This window comes from Lentinus tigrinus (genome assembly GCF_003813185.1).
Source record: "Lentinus tigrinus ALCF2SS1-7 unplaced genomic scaffold L226scaffold_18, whole genome shotgun sequence".
Taxonomy (NCBI): Eukaryota; Fungi; Basidiomycota; class Agaricomycetes; order Polyporales; family Polyporaceae; genus Lentinus; species Lentinus tigrinus.
Window position 1 is genome coordinate 506,027 of NW_027137927.1, and position 23,484 is coordinate 529,510.

The 23,484-nt window shown below is 56.9% G+C and overlaps 9 protein-coding genes across 9 annotated transcripts; 4 read left to right on the forward strand and 5 right to left on the reverse strand.

Annotated features, from left to right (window-relative positions):
* Positions 1–1,365: 1,365 nt before the first annotated feature.
* Positions 1,366–2,472, reverse strand: L226DRAFT_572471 (uncharacterized protein; the record flags this gene model as incomplete). The annotated part of the gene is made up of 1 exon (XM_067684675.1): positions 1,366–2,472. One exon carries the CDS (start codon positions 2,470–2,472, stop codon positions 1,366–1,368), a length of 1,107 nt encoding a protein of 368 aa, XP_067533988.1.
* Positions 2,473–3,416: 944 nt separating this feature from the next.
* Positions 3,417–5,405, reverse strand: L226DRAFT_572472 (uncharacterized protein; the record flags this gene model as incomplete). Its single annotated transcript, XM_067684676.1, has 7 exons — positions 3,417–3,525; positions 3,576–3,622; positions 3,672–3,782; positions 3,838–3,903; positions 3,957–4,058; positions 4,112–4,122; positions 4,916–5,405. 7 exons carry the CDS (start codon positions 5,403–5,405, stop codon positions 3,417–3,419), a joined length of 936 nt encoding a protein of 311 aa, XP_067533989.1.
* Positions 5,406–7,993: 2,588 nt separating this feature from the next.
* L226DRAFT_465566 (uncharacterized protein) lies at positions 7,994–8,718 on the forward strand (the record flags this gene model as incomplete). Its single annotated transcript, XM_067675929.1, has 2 exons — positions 7,994–8,125; positions 8,188–8,718. The coding sequence occupies 2 exons, from the start codon at positions 7,994–7,996 to the stop codon at positions 8,716–8,718; spliced, it is 663 nt and encodes a 220-aa protein (XP_067533990.1).
* Positions 8,719–9,195: 477 nt separating this feature from the next.
* L226DRAFT_445192 (uncharacterized protein) lies at positions 9,196–9,941 on the reverse strand (the record flags this gene model as incomplete). The annotated part of the gene is made up of 2 exons (XM_067674876.1): positions 9,196–9,413; positions 9,461–9,941. Coding segments are annotated over 2 exons (699 nt in total), but the record flags the coding sequence as incomplete, so codon positions are not given.
* A 597-nt stretch (positions 9,942–10,538) lies between these two features.
* L226DRAFT_465789 (uncharacterized protein) lies at positions 10,539–12,498 on the reverse strand (the record flags this gene model as incomplete). The annotated part of the gene is made up of 6 exons (XM_067675941.1): positions 10,539–10,813; positions 10,873–11,270; positions 11,327–11,475; positions 11,548–11,716; positions 11,785–11,915; positions 12,040–12,498. The coding sequence occupies 6 exons, from the start codon at positions 12,496–12,498 to the stop codon at positions 10,539–10,541; spliced, it is 1,581 nt and encodes a 526-aa protein (XP_067533992.1).
* Positions 12,499–13,713: 1,215 nt separating this feature from the next.
* L226DRAFT_572475 (uncharacterized protein) lies at positions 13,714–15,863 on the reverse strand (the record flags this gene model as incomplete). Its single annotated transcript, XM_067684677.1, has 4 exons — positions 13,714–14,633; positions 14,686–15,660; positions 15,726–15,776; positions 15,830–15,863. The coding sequence occupies 4 exons, from the start codon at positions 15,861–15,863 to the stop codon at positions 13,714–13,716; spliced, it is 1,980 nt and encodes a 659-aa protein (XP_067533993.1).
* Positions 15,864–16,850: 987 nt separating this feature from the next.
* On the forward strand, positions 16,851–18,236 carry L226DRAFT_572476 (uncharacterized protein; the record flags this gene model as incomplete). The annotated part of the gene is made up of 4 exons (XM_067684678.1): positions 16,851–17,030; positions 17,082–17,456; positions 17,513–17,775; positions 17,951–18,236. The coding sequence occupies 4 exons, from the start codon at positions 16,851–16,853 to the stop codon at positions 18,234–18,236; spliced, it is 1,104 nt and encodes a 367-aa protein (XP_067533994.1).
* Positions 18,237–18,821: 585 nt separating this feature from the next.
* L226DRAFT_524201 (uncharacterized protein) lies at positions 18,822–20,768 on the forward strand (the record flags this gene model as incomplete). The annotated part of the gene is made up of 6 exons (XM_067678872.1): positions 18,822–19,172; positions 19,227–19,525; positions 19,577–19,729; positions 19,786–19,892; positions 19,920–20,117; positions 20,167–20,768. 6 exons carry the CDS (start codon positions 18,822–18,824, stop codon positions 20,766–20,768), a joined length of 1,710 nt encoding a protein of 569 aa, XP_067533995.1.
* Positions 20,769–21,728: 960 nt separating this feature from the next.
* On the forward strand, positions 21,729–23,227 carry L226DRAFT_524202 (uncharacterized protein; the record flags this gene model as incomplete). Its single annotated transcript, XM_067678873.1, has 3 exons — positions 21,729–22,650; positions 22,801–23,015; positions 23,153–23,227. The coding sequence occupies 3 exons, from the start codon at positions 21,729–21,731 to the stop codon at positions 23,225–23,227; spliced, it is 1,212 nt and encodes a 403-aa protein (XP_067533996.1).
* Positions 23,228–23,484: the final 257 nt, after the last annotated feature.

The window sequence follows — 23,484 nt, forward strand, 5'->3', positions numbered from 1 at the left end:
TCTCTCCCTCTCTCACTTACCCGACTCCCCTCGTGCACGCCCGGACGGACCATCGCACCTTCGGATCTCACTCACGGCGAGTGTAGGTCCATCATCGGACGTCGTCAGCTGGAAAGGCTCCACTCTATCGGCCTCAGCGGTGCATTTCCACATATCATCGCCGCCTCTCGTCTCACTCGCGGGGCTGGTTGTTACCCGATTTCCGGCCCTCTTCTCAGGCGTCTCCACAAACTGATTCTGGACTTTGGGATCCGAGCACCGGGTGGATCTTCACTGGGCGCGACGTAGAAGCTTGATCAAGAGGCCTCACACTAACCTACTATATCCCGGACCCGCGGACGCCATGCGCGTACTTCGTTCGGTGCTTGCCACGGATGTCCCTTCGTGCGAGTATCAGGATATGGTCGACATTTGTGATCAACTTGGATTTATGCCACTCTGCGCTGCGCTCGCAGCTTGTTACACCCTCGATTATGTAGTCGATCTGCGCGCACGCATGTGTCGGGAGACGCTGCCTGAGGGTGCCGGGCTTCCAATAGCCCATGGTTAAGCGTAGTCACTCGCGGGTGTGCTATGACCTGCCGGCCAGCGATTGTCGCATAGCGATGCTCTTGGGAATGACAGTCATAGTAGCATAACGGGACCAGGACAATTGATATCAACAATAAGACCGCTTTCGTCAACAATTAGCAACACCCGTCAGTACCAACGCTATTGTTTGCGTTCGGTGTTCGCAGTTGCTTACTCGATCGAGTTTGTACTGCATAAATACGCGTCTTCTCTCCCCGATGACCTGCATTACCCCTCATCATCGCTCAGTACCTGGTACCACTTGGTCCTCCATCTAACCCCGACAAGATCGTTACGTAGGCGACGCTGACCGGGGTCATCCTACTCATTACTCATCTTCTACTACTTTAGCCCATATTCACCGTTCGCCTACCATTGACATCCATCATTCCATTGCACTACTCGTTTGAAGCTTTCGGGCGAACGATACGACGCTATGAGTTTGCTAAATACTAGTGATCTTAGCATTTAGACGACTCATAGCCTTGCGTCGTTTAACTGGGCATGTAGTAGTATTCCATGTTTGTCGCAGGTCGCTGCAGAAGCAGGCGTCCGAGTCATTACCTGTTACAGATGTGGACAATTGGCCTAGTATGACTGGGGCAATACCGAACAGTTGTGATATGTATGTCAATCACAATACATCAAGTTGTCAATGACATTTGTGGACCTGAGGACGGGGAGTTGTGTAGAAAAAGATATGAGTTTGACTACTGATCTTGATCGGAGCATCATCAACGGCAGTGTCCATCCAGGTGACAATACCCAGGTACCTTCGAGTTTGGGGCTCATCTATCATGGAGAATACTGCACCGGATCGCCGGAAATGCCAAGGGACGTGGCACAACCATCGTCAACACGAGCACCTTTCGCTTGGGCACTGGGCAGTAGTTCAAAATCGCCCAAAATGTCACGGTGATCGAATATTGCCTCAGTGAGGTGCGTGAGTGGCATCACACTAGGCAACCACTCCATGGTCCGCGAAGTGTCGGCGCTCATTCGCGGGCTGAGGGACTCCGGATAAGACACCTCATTGGCGAAAACGCCCCGAAGATCGCTGGACTGAGGAAATATGAAGTCGCGCGGAGTAACGTCCGAGGGTATCGTGAACCGTAGGTCAGGCTCATATTGATGCTCAAGCCCAGATGCATGAGTAACGATCCCAATGTGTGTGCGAGTCACTGTAGCCAAAGGCACAGCCCAGTAACCTTCATCGAACACCGTATTAGAGGCACTCTGCGTGAACATGTCGCTGCCCATGTTGGGAGGCACGACATCAACGAAGGGCCATTGCTCGGCGTGTTCCCGGGACACGTCAGGGACGAGGCTGGATCGAGTCGAGTACATGGACGGAACAGTGGCAAGGTGTGGATTTCGAGCAGTGCCTGTCTCTGTTGAGAGCGTTGGGAGGGTATACGGGGCGAGCCAGGGTGGCATTGCTGCATTGTCACCACCTTGAACGTACGGAGCCGGTGCAACCAGACTATTAGAATTGCCGGTGAGGGATCCCATCTCCAAGACGTCACAATGCAGGACTGCAGTCGGGCTCGTCCTGTGATGAGCCGGACCACAGAGTTGCTCCCAGTCGTGGAAGATATAGGGCACCGCCTCATGTGCGGATGGGACGTTATTGAATGGCGTCGCATAGGAGGGCGTCGTCTCATCGAGCGGTGAAGGAGCAAATGACAGCGTGGATGCGGCGGGAGACGGAGTGGATGTAGACACAGAAGAGTCATCGGGGGAAGTGTTGCGGATTCTGCTCATGTACAGTGACGTGATCACATCTCCACCGAGGAAGACTGATGGAGGAGGAGGGTACGTTGAATAGGTGTGAGACCTTGCAGAATGGGGCAGAATGTCAGACGCGGGATCATGGACATAGTACAGCGTGGGTGCTTGCATATCGCTTGTTGGGTATACATCAAAATATCGTAAGTCTTCTTTCCCGAACCCAGTTGCAGGACGCTGTACGAGTGGCGTCACGCCTGAGGATGGAAGGAGAGTGGGGCTGCTGTATCCGGGTTGCCGAGCAGAGTGGCTCGAGGACGTCGTTGATGCAGCAAGCTCCTGTGTTAACTGGTTGTCAACGACAAGAGAGACCACAAAATGAGAGCTAACGTACCGGCCGGTAGCTAGCGCCACGCGACAAACGAGGAGAAGCGGCGGAGAATCGAACGTTGCGAGGAGCAGAGACAGCGATGGTGGAGGTAGTAGCCTGATTGATGGAAGGACGATGAGTGTCGGTGAGAGGATGACGGGTGTTGGTGGAAGGAAAATGGGAATCAACAGGCGAAATAGGCGTCGGGGTGGCACCAAAAGCCGTTCGATAGTGCTTTCCCCACTACACGTTAGTGTGTAGGTGAGCCATGCGAGAGACCTGAGAAGAGAATCATTGATACTCACAAGCTTGACCCCACCCTTGATATAAGAGATCAGTGACTTCAGTCCGGCCGGATAAACTTTGGCCTGTAGTTACTGCACATGTGCGATAATCTCGCTGTGTTGTTTAGACCGTTAATCCACCGAGTTCAAGTACGATAATCAGTTTTGTCTTACCGTTCAAATCGTTGGCGGCAGCATACGTCGAAGGCTGTTCGCCGCCGGATTGACTGCGATTATCCGAGAACCCAAGTTTATCTTCGCGGTCGAGATCAAGACGTGAACCCAGGATGAAGTCGTCGGCTAGGATAATCAGGCTCACACGTGAATCAGAGGCAATCAAGCAGTTCTATAGTTCATTGCAGTCACGTAGCACACATGTAGTACACACAAGATAATCGAGAACGAAAGACAATCCACCCAAGATAATCAGAACGAACAACAATCCCAGATCTGCGCGCCGTTTTCTAAGCCTCAGCCCCCTCCGGCCCATTCTCCTGGGCCTCGGTGTCGGTGTTCTGGATCGCGAAGGTCTCGTTGGACCAGCCGTAGAGCTCGTACAGCTCCAACCGCCACCTATGCCGCCCATTAGAGGTGAGTTTCGCCGCCCCAGATGTGGCACTTACCGAGCGAGCACCTTCGGTTTGACGATCTCCGCCTCCCCTCGCGTCTCCTGCGCCCTATCAGTGTGTTGCTTACACTAGGACGGCCGTTCCACTCACCTCAAATGCGGCCCAACACTTTCTTCCGGCCGCCCTGCGCTTAGGACCCCCAGGGAAGAAGATCGTCGTCCCCTGGCGGCTCTGGGACTTGAAGCCCAGAGTCTTCAAGGCCTGTGGCACGCTGTTAGTACTCTGTATGCCCTGCCGAGTATTAGAGCCCACTTACCGCGCGTAAATCCCCGTAGGTCATCTTGTTCTGGTCGCTGTTTGCCTCCCAAACCGCGGCCAGCGTCTGATGATCTTCTCTCAGCTCCCGGCCCTCTGCAGGACTCCCGGGGCACGTACCTTGTGGGCTTCAACTTGCAGCATCATGTTGGAGAGCGGTGTAGTGGTGGAGGAAGGAGTAAGAGGTGAGGAGGGTGCTGCAGGAGTAACGAGCTGGCAAGGCTAGTAGGGTTCCCGCGGTAAGCGCCGCCACTGCGTCCCCCTTTGGGGCTTACCTTCTCGCGCTCTTAGCAAACAATGTTGTGTTAGTATCAGACCAGTGTATGCCCCTAAAACAAGACGTCTTATTTGTGGTCTCTAAAGCACATTGGGGCCCTACACGGACGCGCTGGTAGTGTCTCCAGGTCGCCGTTTGTCGGCGGCGTAGGTATTCTTGTATCTCTTACCGCAGCTCACCTCCCACGTTAACTTCCCTTCCAAAAGACCGCTCTATGGGTTCTTCAACGCGTCGCAACACGGACGACGCGTGATGCTCAAAAACGCGTCTAACCACGTGACCCTTCCCCACTCTCTGAGCGCCTCCCGTTGGCTTCCCTCTCCCCTCTTCCCCCCGCGTCCCCACGGTTCGTCCCGGCTCGGGAAGCGCGTCCTGCTGCGGTAGCCGGACCCTCTCGCCGCCGTGACGCAAGTTGGTTCCCGGAGCCGAAGCCGGACCGCCTCGCCGCAATGACGCAAGTCGATATGCTTCCCGGAAACAACGGAGAACGGTCGGCAGGGCGAGGCGCCGGCCAAGACGAAGGACTGCGGGGGCGTTTGCGACAGGAGAAGGGCCCCCGGGCCCGAGGGCCCGACTTGTAGGGGATCGAGAAGCAGCCGACAGGGGCGCGGGAGCCTCTCGACGACTCGGACGGCGCGCTGGCTGCACTGCTTCCGTCGGAGTACCAGACGGTGCCCGGGCCCGGGGTTCAACCCGTGTTCATTTGCGAGATGGATCTTGACGGTCCGTCTTTCATTCTCTCCCGTCCGATGCCGTTGTTAGCTGAGCGAGGCCGATGTGCAGCTTGGGGCGCTACGCTAACCATCGAACTCGGCCTGAACACGAAAAACGCTGAGCGAGTGCTGAGCGACGCCGCGCCCGCTGAGTATCGAACCCGGAACGATGTGAAGATTGCTGTTGTGCTCCCCGCAGTCGAACAGGGCGTCATCGAGTTTCTCCGCTTCTTCGGCAAGCGGCCGCCTATTGGGTATGTTGCCCCCTGCGCCGGTCTGGACTAAGAGAGCTGCGATTCCGACGGTATCGGCTACGTCGGAGGCGTTGGCGATAGGCCCAAAAGGGGCGGCCGCATCATCGGGCTGGTGGGGGTATTGGGAGCTCGGAGGAGGGGATCGAGAAGCAGCCAAAGGGGGGGGCAGGAGCCTCTCGACCTTTCGCGGATGGCACGCGGGCGTGGTATTGGGAGCTCGGAGGTGATCAAGAAGCAGCCGGAGGGGGGCCGGGAGCCTCTCGACGTCTCGGATGGCCCGCGGGCGAGCGGCTTGTCTGCTGCCGCCCGCGTTTCTGACGTCCATATACGCTTATCCGTCCCCTACGTTGTGCGCACCAGACGAGCCCATCGCGAGTGTGCCCGTGCTCCCAAATGACGACCAGCTCGCCGCTGAGGGTGGGCGTGAAACCGGCTGTCCTGTCCCCTCTGAACAATCGCAATCGGAGGAAAGGTCGTCTGTCTCGCTCTCCGACATGGGTCGGAGGGCGACAGACCGGGTTACGGCGTCCAATTTGAAGTCGTTCCGGCGCTCAACGCCGCTGGGATGAGCTGGGGATGCCGACGACGTCGAAGGCGCGCACAACCGCGATCAGGTGGGAATGACAGCGTCGATGTTGGGGTAGGGGTAAAGAGCGGGGTTGAGCCGGATACTAATGTATACGGACCCGACGATTGGTCGAGCATCGGGGCGTCGGGGAGCGACCAGCGGAATGTGAGCGTGGTTGCACGCACCGTGACCTCTATTCTTGAATCGCGGACACGACCCGAAGGCAGTTCCACTTTGCCGACGCCAGGAGGACGCGAAGTCTTTCCTAGCGCGGTGTACATCCAGTGAACGGCAGCTGAGGCGGGTTGGGTTGGAGGATGTTGCAGTGGGCGAGAAAACGCAGCGCGATGCGCCACGGGAAGCGAGGAATTAGACGTTGACTGCGCTATCGTAATATCAGGTTCGGATGGTTCGCAACCTCGTGGTTGCTACGAGGCCATCGCGGTGTCGTGACCTGGGGTTACCCCCTCTAAGGCATATTCTGTTGTGTTGTGAGTGATCAGGGCTGAATGACGTGTCATATCACGTACCTCCAAGCAGTGTAGGATGCGCGTGTCTTTTCGTAAGGAATGAAATGATAACTTGGAGCCGTGACGGGGGATGGATGAAACGCTGCGGGAGGTACCCAGCCCGTGCGTAACCGCGAGGATAAGGAAAGGCAAGCTGTACCAGCTGCCTGGAAGGTGGGGCGGCGCGATTGTCGGTGGTCACGGCTCGAGGAAACAGAAAGAGAGTCGGGGCGCGTATGTCTGTGTGCTGGCGGCAATTGTCCCACGCCTGGCAGCCGAGGCGTAGCGCCGGTCACTTAATCCTGGCGTGGCATGTTCACCTATTTCTTGCGTGCACGTTCCCTTCGCGACGTTGACCGTCGCTCGTGTGTTTTGGCGGAGCAATGGAGCACACTTTCGCCCTCGGTATTTGTTTCTAGAATTTCATGCTGATCTCAAAGACATGAACTGATATTCTTCTTCTGCCAGGTCTTCCTCCTCGCCCGTTTGCGAGCGAGGATGCATTGCAGAACCTGCAGCGTCGTGAGGGCAGCAAAGCGCGCCGTCGTAACAAAACACCATCGACGCGCTTTTCCCCATACGACCGCGAGGGGGTAGCTCAAGAGACCAATGAGCCTCCGGCTCCTGCTCAAATTCCCGCTGGCGGACTTGCCGACAATCCTGCACCGGGATGCGCGCGGGGTAATGTGACTGCTCCCGCGTCAGGTGCGTCCTCATCTCGAAGCTCTCGTACGCAATGATTCAACGTCTTCGCGCAACTCCAGACCACTCAGCGTCTGCTGTCCACGAGACGCCCTCGGCCGCTTCTATACCCCGTCCCTCTCCGACCGTGCTTGCGCCGCTTCGCGTTGCGCCCACCAACTTCGCGAACGCAGGCCGTGTCACGCCCTCGTGTTTGATAGCACCTCCGGCTCTTCGCCTGGAGGCGTACAGCTCTGCTTCAGGTATCTCCGCCGAGGATGTGGTGTGGCCCAACGAGGCGCTCAGTGCGCTCGGCCCTTTCCCCGTGCGTTGTTCATATCATCTTCGAGACTTCTTGAGGCTTACATCTTACTCCTACCTGACACTCTAGATGTGGCCTCCAGTTCCAGGGCGTTTCCAGTGGTCTCAATGGGAGCGCGAAGCGTTCGCGGAGGCTGCCGCCTATTTGGGCAATAAGCCGCGCGATCGTCGCGGCCTCGTCGCGGCGGAGATGGCCGTCAAGGATTACCATCTTGACCTGCAATATTCTGTGGAACAGTTCAGCGACCTCACTGACCTCGACGAATTGGAGGATCAAATGTCAGTACCCCCTCTACCTTGGCTCATTGCGTCCCCTGAACCCTGCTGATCGCTTGCTCCTCAGTAACACCGCTCGCCGGTACGTACTCTGTGTCTTCCACTTGCGACTTTTCCAACGCAGCCTTAGCAATCAGCGCCCTTGGAACCGCAAATCACCCCAGAAACGCCTCATGGACATTGTCTGTGGCTACGAAAAGATAGCCGGCAAGAACGTACTTAAGGCGCAAGAACCCCAGAACACAGGTACGTCAGTCTTCGGTAGTCTAATGTTGCTGTCGCTGAAGAGCCGACTACACCGCAGTCGTTTTTGATTCTTTCTCGCTGCAGGACGCCGTGCAACAGAAGCACACCCACCCAGAGAAGATTGAAGGTCCTGAGGATCAAGATTGGATCGTCTGGGAGGGCGATGGCCCTCGACGGGGTTGTAGCCAGGATGGATACGACGTCGTCTACGATTTTCCATGCGCCATCCGCGGCGAGACCTTGGTAAGTTGGTCCCTGTCTACAACACTTCTTGCTTCGCTTACTCTGGGCCAGGCTCAACTGGAGGACGCCATGTTGGACTGGGCCGCGGTCGCTCCTGTAGACATCAGGGGCAAGAACGACAGGGTCAGCTGTTATAAGGAGCAGTTTGAGATCGCCGGGAGGACTCGTCTGGCCCTCCTTTGGCACGCCATCGGCCATCCGGTACGTTTCACCCCAAACTCGCCCGCGAATATATCCTCATTCCTGGACGGTCGCTGTGCCAGAAATCCAAGCCTGTGGTTTGCGCCGACGTACGCAAGAATGGCGAGGCGTTCGAGGGCGCCATGAAGCTGTTGGAGAGGCTGGAGGTGGTGAGCGCGTACTGCATGCGCACGCTGCTCTGCATCGATCCTCTCCAATTTGGGCTTCTGGGGCAGGTCTACGACTACAGAATCAGCAACTACGCCTCTCAAAAGGCGTTCGCTGTGCTCGACAAGAAGATGATGTGGGAGGGTCGGGAGATCATGTTCAACAGATGGTCCCCTCGGCACTGGGACTCTCAGGACCCTCCCATGTCCTGGGCGTGCATCACCTATGTTGGAGACTTCACGGGGGCTTATTTCGAGTTTCCGCAGCTCAAGCTCCGGGTCAAGCTGCACCCAGGCGACGTTGTGTTCTTTCGCGGGCATGACCTCTTGCATGGCGTTCCAGAGTGGATGACTGGGCAGCGACATTTTCTGGTGCACTTCACCCATCAGGCTCTCTGGGCAGAGGCAGGCGTTACATGCGCGTCTTCACGCGCTCGCGGTCTCTAAGCATTTTTGGATATGTGTATACTCGTCGCCGTTACATGCGCATGTCCATGCGCTCGCGCTCTCTAATTAGTCTTGGATGTCTACACACACAGGCGTTGGCATGTGCTTCTTCTGGCGATGGGCCTGTCTAATTGGTTTTACATGCATATATACTCCTATAATACTATAGCGCTTAATCCATATCAGAAAATGACACCCTTGAACATGGCTTGCCATGCAGCTCTGGCATCCGGAACGTCGCCCTCGGGTAGCATCATATCTAGTGTGCTCTGACAGGTACACGATGAGTCCGATGGTGTGGCGCATTCAACAAGAGTGTGGCGACGTTACCGTGCTGTAATCTAGCCTTGAATCTTGCAATGTTTTCTCTGCCTGCGTGCGTGTGTATACATCGCGAAGGTCCTCTTCTGCTGGTTTTGGTATCTCCCGCATCTTTGCCCGGTACCCTTCGAATGCCTTGCGCAGGACACGTTCGCTCTCGTCGCTCATGTCTTGATACATGGCAGCTTTCTCCAAGGCATATGCTGTCGCGCCGGCAGAGGCGTACAGGGGGAGCGCACCTGAACATTCACGGTGAAGACGGGAGGCAAAAGCAAATCCTCGCCGGAGCGCACGAGCCTCAGCCACAAGCAGGTTGACCTCTTCGTCGGTACGGGTTTTGGCGGCCCAAGCGCGGAACCAGTCAGTGCGTTTCGCTGCAAGGGAAATCAGAAGGGTGCCCCAACGGTTGCGTTTCACTCACTCTCTTCCTCCCAAGCGGCGCCGTCTTCTGCCCCTCCAGCCTCCGGTCCACACACCCGGAAGATCCACGAAAGTGTCCTTTTGCTGTCTCCCAAATTTCGTGCGGCAACCAAGCCTGACATGTTCAAATCCTTGGTCACGTCGATAGAACGCAGATTCGGCGGCAGAGACCAGGTCGAAGGAGGCGGGGAAGACGCGGCAAGAACTTCCATGAGATTCAGATTGGAGTTGTATAGGCCGGCTAGAAACAGCGTTCGCTGGTGTACTCCTCGAATCAACTCCTGACTTCGGAGATTGTCCTTGGTACCTCGCGCATTTCTATCCTTGTCGGCGATCAGAGCGGCTTTCTTCCGCACAGACATGCGCACAGAGGCTAGCAGGTCATATGCGTGTCCTACGCGGAGACGGAACTCGTACAGGAGGAGGGTACTGAATTTGGTATCGGTGAGGCAGGTGGGCGGGAGCGACGAGGGTAGGGGTAGGGGGACAAGTTCTGGGCCATCTTGAGGGAGCTCTGCGTCGTCTAGGTCGTCCTCCAACAGGCATTCTTCGTCGAGATCGATGGGGGGCAATGCGTCCAAGAGGGAGGGAAGATATGTTTGTGCGTCTAGGAGCCATTTCTGGAGCTTGCCTCTGAACGAGCGACGGAGTGAGCTCAGAGTTGCGAGGCGGTCCTGCGACGTTGTTTGCCCTAGTACGCATTCACGGTACTTGGTGACCCGTGCAGCCAACTCTGCCCTGAAGTTGATATGAGGCTTGGTCACGAAGCTGTATTCCAGGGAAATGGGACGTACTGAGCGAGCTCAAGCTCAATGGCGACCCTCAGACAGTTCACAGTACCAGCCTGAGTGGGGTTGTCCGGCGATAACTCCTGGTGCGCTCCCTCAAAGTTTGTATCATTTGAGCATGGAGTCGCGCAGCTGCGGCAGGAAGGCCCGGGCATTACACCGTCTGACTCAGTGGAGAAGGGAGCTGGAGAACCTGGGCCAGACGAATGGGTGAGAGGCGCGGCACCATTCAGCTGGGCAGGCAAGACGGGAACGTCGGCCTTCAGGAGATCTTTCAAGGCTTTCCCTTTGCTAGGGACTAAGAGAGACAATGATTAGCGAGCAATATGCCCCAAGATAACGCTTCCATGGCTTACCTTGACTCTGGTCCAACGTATATACCGAGATCCTAGGATGAGCGCGACGCTCGGCGTAGGTCTCAGGAGTCGGGGCCTTCTCGTCCCGGTCAAGTTTCAGCCACTTCTCCACGCGTTCAGGTCCAGCTTCTAGTGTCAAAGCGGCCAGATCGCGTGTTTGTACGGCCTGAAGTTGGAGTTTTTCGGGTATTTTGCGGGCAATATATTTCGCTGTCGTAGTGGCGGTGTGAGAAGAGTGCTCGAGACCTTGGGACATGCTTTCCACTTACCTCGACCCTCGTTCTTGTACCAGTTCCACGAATTGAAGAAGTCATTGAGTGCGTCCAGGCGAGCCCCACCGTTCATCTCCCGGGTTGACAAGCCAACCGCGTTGTGCTCAGACCACAGCGCTTCCACACTCTCACCGTTGGAATGACCTGTTCCTTGTTTGTAGCACATGGCGTACTCGCACTGACAGAATTCCTTGTGGGCGAGCATATGAAGCTGAGGGAGCAGGATAGAAAGTCGCCGCACAACATCCAAGAGGTCCGGTGGCAGTTTCCATTCCTTCCATCTGGTGAGGATGTTCGCCAAGTACTCGCATCCTACGTCGTACGTTAGGAGCCACTCCATGAGCGTGTACTTGTTCTCCAGGGCACCTGAGAGCGCCAGATCGAGCAGCGCGAATCTGTGGGTACCGATAACTTCAATACCAATCCTCGACTGATACAAAGAAGCACGCACTGCTCTCCTCCCGGAAGGTTGACGACCCCCCGAGAGATGAAGGTACCATGCCGAATGCACGTTACAGCGACAACGCCGGTAATCTCCAGGTGTCGGAACTTGCCTGTGCGCTGGGAACGAGTGACCTTGAAACCGGAGCACGTTTGGATCTGGTAGCGGGCGATTGTGAATGAACGTGACGATGAAAAGCCAATAAAAAAAGCACCGGGGGCCTCGCTCACCACTTTTGCGCTGTCCTTCGGATAGGCTTTCAGGAATCCATCCAGTTTCGAGACGTCGTTGAAGAACCCGTTAGAGCCGACCAGGCTATAGTCGGTATCATCACGAGGTTTCTTCTTCTGTTGCAAACTATGATTGCCGTCGGCCCCGCCGAACCAGCGATATATATATCTGGAGAATAGAAGGTTACCGTCGGCGCCGCGGAGTAAAAGGGTGTGGTAGAAAGACTCTATACCTACCTTAATGATGCAGGCGTACTCCTCCAGTCGTCGGGCAGGTTGACACCCTCCCAGGGACACGCAAAGCAAGGTACGGTCAGGAGGTTACCGTCGCGGTTCGGGTACCTCACGCCGTGACATTGACCGGCGCGCTTGAACATCTTCAGGTATCGCCATATGCGCAAGGTGTGCAGGAACTCGCGATAACGATCCTGCGTGATGGATCATCTACGTCAACAAGTCCTACATGATAACACCTTGGGGACTCACTGTTACAGAATGCGCGCACGCATTGTTGGTCTGTCTGCGCAGTTTGCGCATATAATCGTAACCAGATTTCTTGGACGTTAGCAGATCTTCGTGCGCGTCGTCCAGTACCAGAAATGTGAAGGCACTGGCGGGCTTGTCGGAAGTGGCCGGCATCAGGTTGGCCAGGAGAAGTTGTTCGTAAACGGAGGGACACCGAGGACAGTGGCAATACTCCACGTGAACTTCGTGGATGCCGTTCGTGTGCGTCACTGTGAGAACATGAGGAGAGACGACAGACGGGGACTGGGGACATCGGGTGCCGAAGTGCGCCAAGTGTAGGCGGTGACCCAGCTCGGAAAGGTCGCGCCTGACAAAGAAGGATCCAGTCCATTCCTCCACCCAGTGGTAAGGATGATGCTTGTGCGCCGTCAGGATGCACTCCCGGCACAAGCCAGGCGAGCCCAAACATTCTCGACATCGGAACATGGCAGGTTGGGTGGAACCGCAAGTTGCGCAAACACCTGGTATGCCGGGATGTGCTTCAAGTGACAGCAGACACCGTAGAATGGTGGGGAATAGATCGGATGCCGCTTTGAGTCGCTCCCCCATGGACTTCTACAATAAGCTACAATGAGCCCGACGTTGTGCGACTGACAGTTCAGCGCTCAGCGCTCACCTTGGTACGAGCGCGCCTGCCGCCTGACGCCGTTCCGGGCCCTGGCAAACCGGACGCCTCCGAAGTGTCGGAAGGTGATAAGGCCTCTCTTGAAGTAGATGCGGCGGTTGGCACAAGCGAGGCAGGTGGCGAGGTGTCCGTCGCGCGAGACGGTCCAGCGATAAAATCTGGGTGCAGCGACGACTCGTAGAAGTCTTGGGGGACATCGAGGTGCGCTGACGCAGGATCCAGGTGTGCTGATGACAGCGCCGTGGACGGATGTAAGGGCGGGAAGGCGAAGGCATCAGCGGGGGCCGCGGCTGAGGCAGAGGGCGTCGAGGCAGAGGATGTCGTCTCTGCTAACTTGCGTTTCTTGGGGGAGGGGCTGGGAGAGTCTTCCACTTCAACAATGCGATCGTTGAGACGCACTTGAGACGGGCCCGCAGAGTAATAATTGGTGGCCTGGACGTTGTCGCGTGTGACGTTGGTTCTTGTGATCTTTGGACGTGGTTTCGAGCTCTTCTTAGATCGATTTCCTCGCCACATCGCGCCTGGACAGTGTAACCAGATAACCAGCCAAACGAAATGCTATATGCAGAGTTCGATAGGACAGTAGCTTTTGGAGAGGTAAGGAGGGGGGATAGCGAACGAACGGGCCCTTGAGCAGACAGGCGGAACATCACAGATGAGCGAACGCACCTGCAGAGCGAGGCGATGGAGAGTGGAGACGCCCTGCAAGGGACGCGGGCGGCACCTGACCTGAAACCCAACTCCAAGACATCTTCAGCATCAAACGTCGTAGGATAGGGCATTTGTGACCGTTGGAAATATTTATTACCAGTACCCACCGTCGTGTTTCGGAAAGTGCGGAAGGTTGTCACGCGGCTTTGGAAGGCTGCATCATTGAGGCTTGCAGACGGAACAGGATGCCTTGGACCTGGGTGGCAATAACTGGTACGGTTTCATGACAAGCTGCACATGCGTTATGAAAAAACATGTATATTGGCGTATAGGACTGTGATGACATGTTGGCTTGAACCCCACCCCTAGCGCCATGAGGGTAGCATGTGCGGGACAATCGGCGCGCGACCTGCGTGGTGGAAGAACGAGTTGACATAGAATCGCGCGATCCTAGACTCGACGACCTCGATCCTATCAGCGGTGTCGGTACCAGTGAGCGGGGTTTCCTGTAACAGGGCATCTGGACAGCCGGGCCAACCAATAAGCACCTCGCGTAGGGCGTTCAGGGCAGCGATCCGACGATGCGGCACTCGGGCAAACAAACCGACAGAGTCTGGGGGTGGGAGAGATATCACAGACCACAACGCCTGAGAGGGGAAGACCCGCGCGAGGAGGTCCTCTCTGCGCAAGTCTTCGGCGGGCGTCCTGGCTGGTCGGCAAGCCCTATCCAACGCCAACAGCTCGTAGCGGAAAGCGAGCTCGTGAACCTCCCAGATGATAATCGGACAAAGGTCCTCGGGAACATCGGAGAGATGATACTGGTGCCATTGGACCCCGCCCGCGTCGTGAGGCTCAACCTCTTCCTGCGCTAAAACAGCGCCGAAAATTTGTTTGATTTCCATTGCACGTCTGCCGCTCTTGGTCGCCAAACTCGGCTCGGGTACGCCGTTTAGGTACGATCGCCACATCTGCGTGGTGACCGTCACAGCTGCCTGGTCCCCACGCCGAAGCAGCCACAACCATATAGGTCGCGCGCGTACCCAGTTCATGACGTAGCGGCGCGCTCTGACAGCATCCTGCGGGCCAAGGATGAGGGCTGGCTCAGGAATCCAGTAGGGCCACACGAGCTCTGGTCGGCGGGCAACAGCTGAGCGATCCACTTGCGCGAGAGCTCGGCACCAGCAGGGGAGAGGGCATGGCATCCAAGCGTGATCGAAGTCGACGAACTTGTCGCGTCCGCGCTTGTGGGAGGGATGAACCGGGGCAAGAGTGAGAGTGGCACCATCTACATTGTATATGAGATATACCCCACTAATGGAGGTCACTGAAACACTCACCGGACACATCGCTCAGAGGAACGGCGTTACCGCGAGGCTGTATCGCGACGGTGCTTCCACCACTGCGATTGTTCTGGGAGACTAACTGCGTGCCTGGAACGCGAGAGATCTCCTGGAATGTAGTCCAGAAACGCAGTGTGGAGGACAGATGACCCGGCCCCACGATTCCTTGGTACAAGGGCGAGTCTGCGAGAATGGAGGTGCATAAGCCCAGGGCGCGCGTGAACTTGACCTGGGGACAGGATGATGGCCCGTGGTGGCGGGCGGGAAGGGATGTGTCGACGAACCAGACTGGGATTCCTAATCGTCGCAGATGATCGACCTCTCCTGGGTGGGTTGACCAGGCTCCCATGAGGCTGCAATCTGTGGCGCTGCTTAGTTGCGTGCGGTGGGCCGTGGCAAGGTCGAAGTAGCGCATGTACGCCTTTGCTAACTGCCAGTGTCGCCGGAGTGTCGCGACTTCAACCACATGATCGCGAAACGTGGCGACCATGTGCCTCAGACGCACCGATGCCTGTTGGACAATTAACTCGTGCTCCACCAGGGGAGAATCGCGCGCAGATGGGTGGGACAAGATGTAGTCTTGCACTTCAGACCGAAGTTGACGTGCGACTGCTTCAAGAGGGTAGACAATGTCGTCATGAAGCAAGCCGAAATTGCGCGCGGGTACCCCAGTGACGGGAACAAAGTGGCCAGGGAGAGGGAGGGTCCAAACAGGTGCCTGAGGATGGGGTGACCGAGTCTGTTTAGAGATCGCGGCAAGATATGGTAATTGCGGGGCGAATACCTGCGGCCATGACACAGGATCCACGGACCCATACGTGCCATCAGCATGCAGAAACACTGATACTCTTCCTGAAATTATTTCTGGAATGTACATCACGTTGGGGGAGGTTACCACGAAACCTCTGGCGTCGTCGTACGCGGTGACCACCCAAGAGCCGGATTGCGTGCCATTATCCTCCGGATGGTAGTCTACAAAATAACGCGTGAGCAATGACAGCCTAACCCGCTTCGCGCGGGTTCGGTGACTAACGCACCTGCATGCCACAAAGGCGTAGTATGGTCCTCAGGCCTAGGTATGACCACCTCTACTAGCCGCGTTAGCGAAAAAAAGGGATACTAAGAGGGGCAAGATACACACCTGAGAGGGAGCGAACTCCTGAAAAATGAAACATAACCAAATGTTCCAGGTGCGGGTAGCGCAGCAGTAATCGCGGTATAGGTCTAGAGGAGCTCGGCGTCAGCCTATGGTAATATCACGCATGTCAGTTTTGTACCAGTCAGCCAACAATGACTGATCGCGCTCACCACACAGCATTCCAATGACGATTTAAGGCCAAAGCCTGGCATAAGTGATAAGAGGATGATCACCAACCTCGATGACCGGACAGCGGGTGTTGGTGGTGGCACTTAGGTGGAAACCGCGCCGGCGCCCAGGCGCCCAACCTCACGCCAGCGTGAGGCGCCTACGTTCGTTTTCCAACACGCCCTTTGGCTGGCTGTCCCCGCTTGATCCAATTCTTCCTCATCTCCTCCTTTCGCGCAACAAAATGTATAAATTACCACAACTACAGTAAGAGTACGTCTGGTCATATTGAAACCCAAACTCAGACGGTGTTATCAGCGACATGCACGCGCACCGTCCCGCCCTGCCAGCTTCGCCGTTGACTTCGTGTTCACGGTGTAATGCAGACACTGCCATAAGACTTCGCGTCCATGGCAGGCGGCGTGACAGTATGTACCAAACCTGGATGGGTCGATAGCCTCGTGCAACTGGCTGGACCCTGACCTTACCAGTACCCCGTCGGCGCGCACTCCGCCGTGCCCCGCCATCAAATAGCGAACGCATACCCGACCTCATAAACCTCAAACCTTGACGCCCATCGCGGTGAGGGCAACTCCGCCACCCGAGATCGACGCGTCGGGCCAGGGTCCTAGATCGCGATGAGCAAGAGCACGGGCCAACTGGCACCCCAAGTCTCCTGGCTCCACCCCCATCCCTCGCTATCCAACCTCCTGACACGTACGTTGCTCCTTCACACGACCCACATCTCTCGTTTGCCTCTCCCGCAACTCTTTGTACGATCTCGCCACACCCTACTTCGTGCCTCAACTGCACCTCTGCCCACGTCGTTATCCGCCCGCTCTTGTCGTCACCCTCAATGCCCGCTCGACGTGACGACCGGGTAAGAGACCTGGTACAGGCCTATGCCCCGCCTGTCTTCGTCCTCAAACAGGCTTTACGCGGCTGTTTGAACGTGGGCGACGCCCGGGCACCTCACAAGTTCGTCTATTCCTACGGCGCGAGCACCCGGGAGACCATTGGACTCACGGTCGAAATAGTTAGTCCCCCCTTCCCTACCTCTACGTCAGCTTACCAACGTTGTGTGCAGTGCTGTGCGCCGCAGGGACAGAAGTGCACGTTAAACCTGCAGTTACTCCCCAAGGATGGCCAGATGAAGCCGGAGCAGCGGGCTCAATGCCTGAACGCCGTCGCTGCGTTGTTCCCTCCACCGTACGGAGATGAAGGGTTCGTTCATTGGTGTTGTGAGACGGCGGTCGCCTTGAACACACACGCCGAGGACGCCCGGGTGTCGCCGTACGTGAGTACTCCTCGACGAGTGCGGGCCATAGGGGGCCGTTGGCAAGGAGCCCCAGACGCCCTGGATCACTTGGATCTCAGCCGAGGACTGTGCAGAACGCCACGCGCCCCATCTATGGCCTCTGCGGCGGTCGATGTGGAGGTGATAGTATATGTATACCACACGGTGCGTTCGGCTTGCCGTACCTGCCTCAATCACGGCAAATGCTCATATTTTACTAGAACAAAGTAGGACCTGTGGAAATCGTGGGACGCGGGATTCGTCGCGGTCTTTTGGTCACGTTCACCCTGCGCCAACCCATCGTGATGTCTACGCTTGGAATTCCAGAGGATGATCGCAAACTGCTGGCGGCCTATGAGCTGTACGAGCCGCATCAGCAGATGTTCACGCGTAGCGTCCCTCCGTCCCAGCCTATTACCCTCGTCCCAGGGCAGCGTCTCATATACAAGGACAAGCATATCACGCACACGCCCTGGCTTGAGAAGTACGTGCATTTGGTCATGCCGACCGCCTCCGTGGCGTCATGCAACACCGCCGTCCGAACCCGAGGCATTGACACCGCCGCTGCGCACCGGGTGCGACATCTCCTCTTCTTCCACTTCCTCCCTCTCCTCGCGCCCTACCGCCGCCGCCCCGGGAATGAAAGCGCTGCCAGCCAGCACGTCCGCCTCCATCGTCAAATCTGGTACACCACAAGCCGCGCTCCAGGAGGGTGCTGCGATGAAGCGCAAGAAGAACGGCAACAGCAACGACCCCGACGTGATCAAACTGACAGACTCCGAGGACGAGAAACCCAGCAAGACCAAGAAGCGCAAATTGGACTGGTCGTGGTACCACGCCCAAGCCAGTTCCGCCAAGGCTACTCGGCGGTTCTTTCGTTCACGCCGCCTGTCCGGCGTGTATGGCGTGGGGACCAGCTCTGATCCTCTGCGCTTTCATAACTAGGCTTGCGTGCACCCACAAATACATAGACTATCGTCCACGTACGACACAGTAGCTCGTAGTGCCCAACCGTATCCTTCCAAATGATGTCTCTGCATCGTGCTGCCCTGTTTACAGTACCATCGGTTTAATGTCACCTGTTGCGCTTTTGGCGAATTCAAGTGTTCGTACCTCAGCCGCTATGGCGTATAACATGGGCACTGGGCACTGTCTAGGAGCACTACGTCCCTGTGTGTGGGCACAGCGAGTGTGCTCACCACCAGGTAAGTTCTAACGTCTGTCCAATCTGACGAGGACGGTAGCAAAATGCCGCAGGAGGCTATAGAAGAGGACATAAGCAAGATGGGGTGAGAGGCTGCAATCCGCGCCGCCAACACCGGCGCCTGTTGCCAGTGATCCTTTCTCTCTTCCTCACATCGCAATCCAACGACACGTCAAGAGTGGTGTCGTTCTCACCATCGCTCACTACTATACTTCTGCACTAATCATTCTCCCTGACACGCGTTCCAACCGCAGACTCGTTGTACCAACGAACCTGTTCACGTCTCCACATCAGCGCATCTGACACCCGCTACCCAAACATTCCCTATGACCGCGGCCGAAGATACACCCTCCAAGACGCCCCCCCGCGAAGATACAGACTCTAGTACGTCCAGCGCAGACCCCAGTCCCGATCTCCCGGCGCCATCCTCAGGCTTGGGCGAAAGCGCCAGCGGAGCATCTAGCCAACCAAACACAGTCCGACGAGGCCGGATTCAATGGACAAATTTCCCCACTATCAACGCTCACCTCTCTTCCAAGGTGACAGAGTATCAGTCCATCTCCCCCGGCTCCCGTCGCCAGGCCTTCGTGGACGAGGTCCAGAAGTCCGTCGTAGAGAATCCCTCGTACCTCAAGGCGCTAAATGAAGCCGGACATCCTGCTGGAAACATACGACTGGTAAGTTGCACGTCAGACCGCATTGACCGTCAGTCTGAGGTTTTGTCACCACAGGCCATCAAGAACTTCTTCCACAACCGCACCCAGGCACATGCCAAAGGCGTGTCGGTTGGGCGTAAGAAGGCGGCGCAGAATCCGCTCTGGAGCATATTCAAGAAGCGCAAAGCGTCCCCGAGCCGTCTCTGGGGTTCGCATCATCTAGACGCCGTACGAGCCAAAGCAGGATCGAATGACATAGGATCACGAAGCGAGGCTACTGCAGCGCTATATGCGCAGTTGCCTGATGAGGTCAAGAAGGAGTGGGAACAGCGGGCGGAGGAGGCCAGCGAACCGGAAGAAGGACAATGCTATGTGTGAGTAGCTCCTTGCCTTTGTCTGCGCCGGAGGTCTTGGGGTATTGATAGGAACTTGGGACAAAGCAATCAACTTCACGCCCTAGAGATCTTCGCGTCATTTCTGGGTGACATGATCGGACGTGGGCCCAAGCAGCTTGGAATGTGCGCTTTCAACATACAAGCGGCATTTAAGACCGAACAGCAAGAAGTGTATATTGAGGAGTGAGTACAGTCATACATCTCTGCAACGATATATGAACTTAATGTTACTGTAAAAGAGTGTCGGTGAAAGCCGATGAGGACCTCGAAACGTTCGCGGACTGGGGAACCGGTTATCCTCAGGAGGAGAAAGATCGCTTTCGCGAGTGGGCGATGAAGGCTTTGCGTAAGTGAGCGATATATGACCGTGCAGAAAGCATGCTGAAAAGAGTGATAGAGGAAGAAAACGACCAACCAGAGGAAGAACCAGAACCGGAGGAGGGCGTCCCGGACCTGCCATCCGGCCGCGATGCGCAGGGCCAGCCTTATCTTCCCCCATACACTGGCGAGTCTGGGCAGGGTGTGCAGTGGCTGCAGGACCACATTGACGCGTATATGCGAGCAGTATGGAGTGAGTCAACTGGATGTCAGGGTGCTAACTGTCACTGACCTTGGAATAGGTGATGTGCGGCCCAACGAGCCCTTCTCCTGGGCTGAGATCACAGCCGCACCCGGATCTTACGTAGCGGAGAAGTGGATTCCAACGGTTGTGACAGCGCCACTGTCGTTGGACATCTGGGGGGCCCTGGGTGTCTACCGCGCGCTGGCCATCTGTCAAGAAGGTGACGCCTTCATCTTTAAGAGCCAGGATGACACTGCGGCCCCATCCAGTGAAGCCAACGCGGGATCTTCAAGTGGTCTGGCAAGGCAGGCTTCTATCGGCTTGCGAACACCCAGTCGTCGCAACTTCCGAGTTGTCCGCCGAATGACCCCGAGGAAATCCGCCACTCCCTCAAGCTCCCGGGCGGTGACTCCTTCCCGAACCTCGATCCAGTCAACTCCAACTGCGATACACTGCTCGTTTACTGGGGTACTGCCAGGGAGCGAAGACGATAGGATGTGGGAGGATGAGCCTGTAAAACTTGCGGGCAATCGAGTGGTCGCGGTTGACTTGAGACCCGAGGCAGACGAGAGACGAGACGACGAAAGGACGCGGGGGATCTCGTTGCAAACGCGCGTGAGGTACATCCAGCGAGCACAAAGACTAAGTAGTACGAGATAATCGATGGCGGCACTATCCGAGCGGAATCGCGCGTCCAGGCGCTAAAAGCCAACACACCCCCACGAGCGATGGAGCGAGGACAGGGGATCGTGAGTCGGGACGAGTATCATAACATGGATGGTACGAGAATCGCTACGGGAATCGGGGCCACGAGGATCGAGGCATGAATCAGGTACACGGCTCGGAACGAGGATCGAGGGGACGAGAATCGAGGAGACATGGATCAAAACGAGGATCGGGTACGCGGGTCGGGTACGCGGGTCGAACGTGAATCGGGTACGTGGGTCGAACATGGGTCGGGGTCTTGGGTCGAACGTGGGTCGGGGAACCAGGAATCGGCGACTGCACACTCAAGCTCAAGCTGGAGAAACTAGACTCGACAGCGAGGCGAGCGCAGCGCGTAGGGGTGCGTGGTTGCAGTTGTGGCAGGTGGTGTGGGAGAGGGGGGGGTATGGCTATGCAGCGGCAACGGCATGGGCAATGGATGGTATTGCTGATATGCGCACCAAGGAGGCAAGTGATCGTGCCCAAGACAACACCCCCAGACTCCCTGCTTGATCAGGGTGCCTGCGTGATCCTGCACCACTCGGCGTGGACTCGAGTCATTAAGCTTGTCGAAGAAGGAGGGTCATGGCGCGAGGCTGGGACTCGAGTCGAGGAGCAAGGGATCGGGGAAGCCGCTTCGGCAGGGCTAGGCCGCAGTGCACGGAATGTCCTCCGGCGGGGTTACGCGTTTGTGTAAAACTTGCGGGCAATCGAGTGGTCGCGGTTGACTTGAGACCCGAGGCAGACGAGAGACGAGACGACGAAAGGACGCGGGGGATCTCGTTGCAAACGCGCGTGAGGTACATCCAGCGAGCACAAAGACTAAGTAGTACGAGATAATCGATGGCGGCACTATCCGAGCGGAATCGCGCGTCCAGGCGCTAAAAGCCAACAGAGCCCGAGGGACTGGGTGAGATGGCACATGGGAGGATCGTTCTCCACAAGAGTGCCGTCCGAGCGCAGGAAGAACTACACATTAGAGAGTGGGATTTGCCGCCCATTGTTGAGGACCAGGGCGACCCGAGGCCAGGGAGCTCAAACGCCGTCAACACAACTCCAGTCCACACGCCTCCAGCAGACGCGACACCCGTGGATACAGCTCTGGTCCAAGTGTCACCGGCGGTCGGGTCTGCAGCGGACACGACTGCGGTCCACACACCTCCAGCGGTCGCGACAGCCGTGGATGCAACTCCTGTCCACCCGTCTCCAGCGACGTCAGCTGATGTTACTCAAGGGGACGCAGTTGCGGTCCTGCTGCCACTTGTGCTTGCAAATCCAGCGGACGCGAGCCCCGTCGCCGCAGCTCTGGTGGACGCGAGCCCTGTCGCCACAGCTCTGGTCGACGCGAACCCCTTCAACGCTGCTCGGGTTGACGCAGCTCCGGTTGACGAGACCCCGCTTAACGTAGCTCCGGTTGACGCGATCCCCGTCAACGCGGCTCCAGTGGACGCGAGCCCCGTCGCTGCAGCTCTGGTCGACGCGACCCCCTTCAACGCTGCTCAAATTGACGCAGCTCCGGTTGACGCGATCCCCGTCAACGCGGCTCCAGTGGATGCGAGCCCCGTCGCTGCAGCTCTGGTCGACGCGAACCCCTTCAACACTGCTCGGGTTGACGCAGCTCCGGTTGACGAGACCCCGCTTAACGTAGCTCAGGTCGACGCGATCCCCGTCAACGCGGCTCCAGTGGACGCGACAGCAGTCGACGCGACCACTCCAGCAGACGCAACCCCGGTCAACGCAGCTATGGTCGACGTGACTCCCACAATGGTCCAGAAGGCACAACCACAACGTCGAGTCCAAGCTGCTGTGACTGGGATAGGGAAGGGTCGCCTATCTGGTGTGCCATCCACCGCCCCACCCCGGAGAAGCTCACGTCTTGCACCTCAGACTCAAAGCGCAGGGAGCTCGCATTTGGCACCTGCGACTGAACGCGCTGGAAGCTCGCGTCTTGGACCTGCAACTGATGGACCTGCAACTGAAAGCGCAGGTAGAATTGTCATACCAGGCGGCAGGAAACCAGATTCAACAGCTCAGGCGGCTCCCCCTTCCAGCAGCAGGCGAGGCCGGCGTAGTGACACGACGATATCGGCCCGGGGTAAGAGCGGCAAAGAGGTCACGTCGACCGAGATGACCACCACGGGCAAGAAGCGAAAGGCGGGAGGAGAAGCACAAGGCAACAAGAGCAAGAAACCAAGAAAAAAGGTACGCTATCTGTTTCCGGGTAGGGGGTATTGTTTGTTTACTAACGGCGGATGCAGTAGGACCTTGGCAGGCGCGATACCACTGTGATGAAGCCCGCACAGTGATGATCTAGGCACTAAGTTGATCATAGGACACAGATTACCTTGGGTGGAGTTGGTTATGCTACGCTACGAAGTTGGTATACTGGAAGGGCCGTGATGATGTGGGGCTGAGATCATCACGAGCAGACATAATCATACTTTATACTTCATGACGGTACCTATACAGCGCTAATTGAATAGCATGATTGCGGGACAAGATTAACTCGAGACGAGGATTATCCAGCTTGAAGATGATTTACCCGATAATCCTGCCCGCCAGAGTACGTGTACTGACATTCGAAAGTAGGGCACTCTGGATTAAATCGTCATTGTATGAAGACATGCAGATTAACGAGCTTAATGATAGGGCGAGATTATCGGGATCCTGC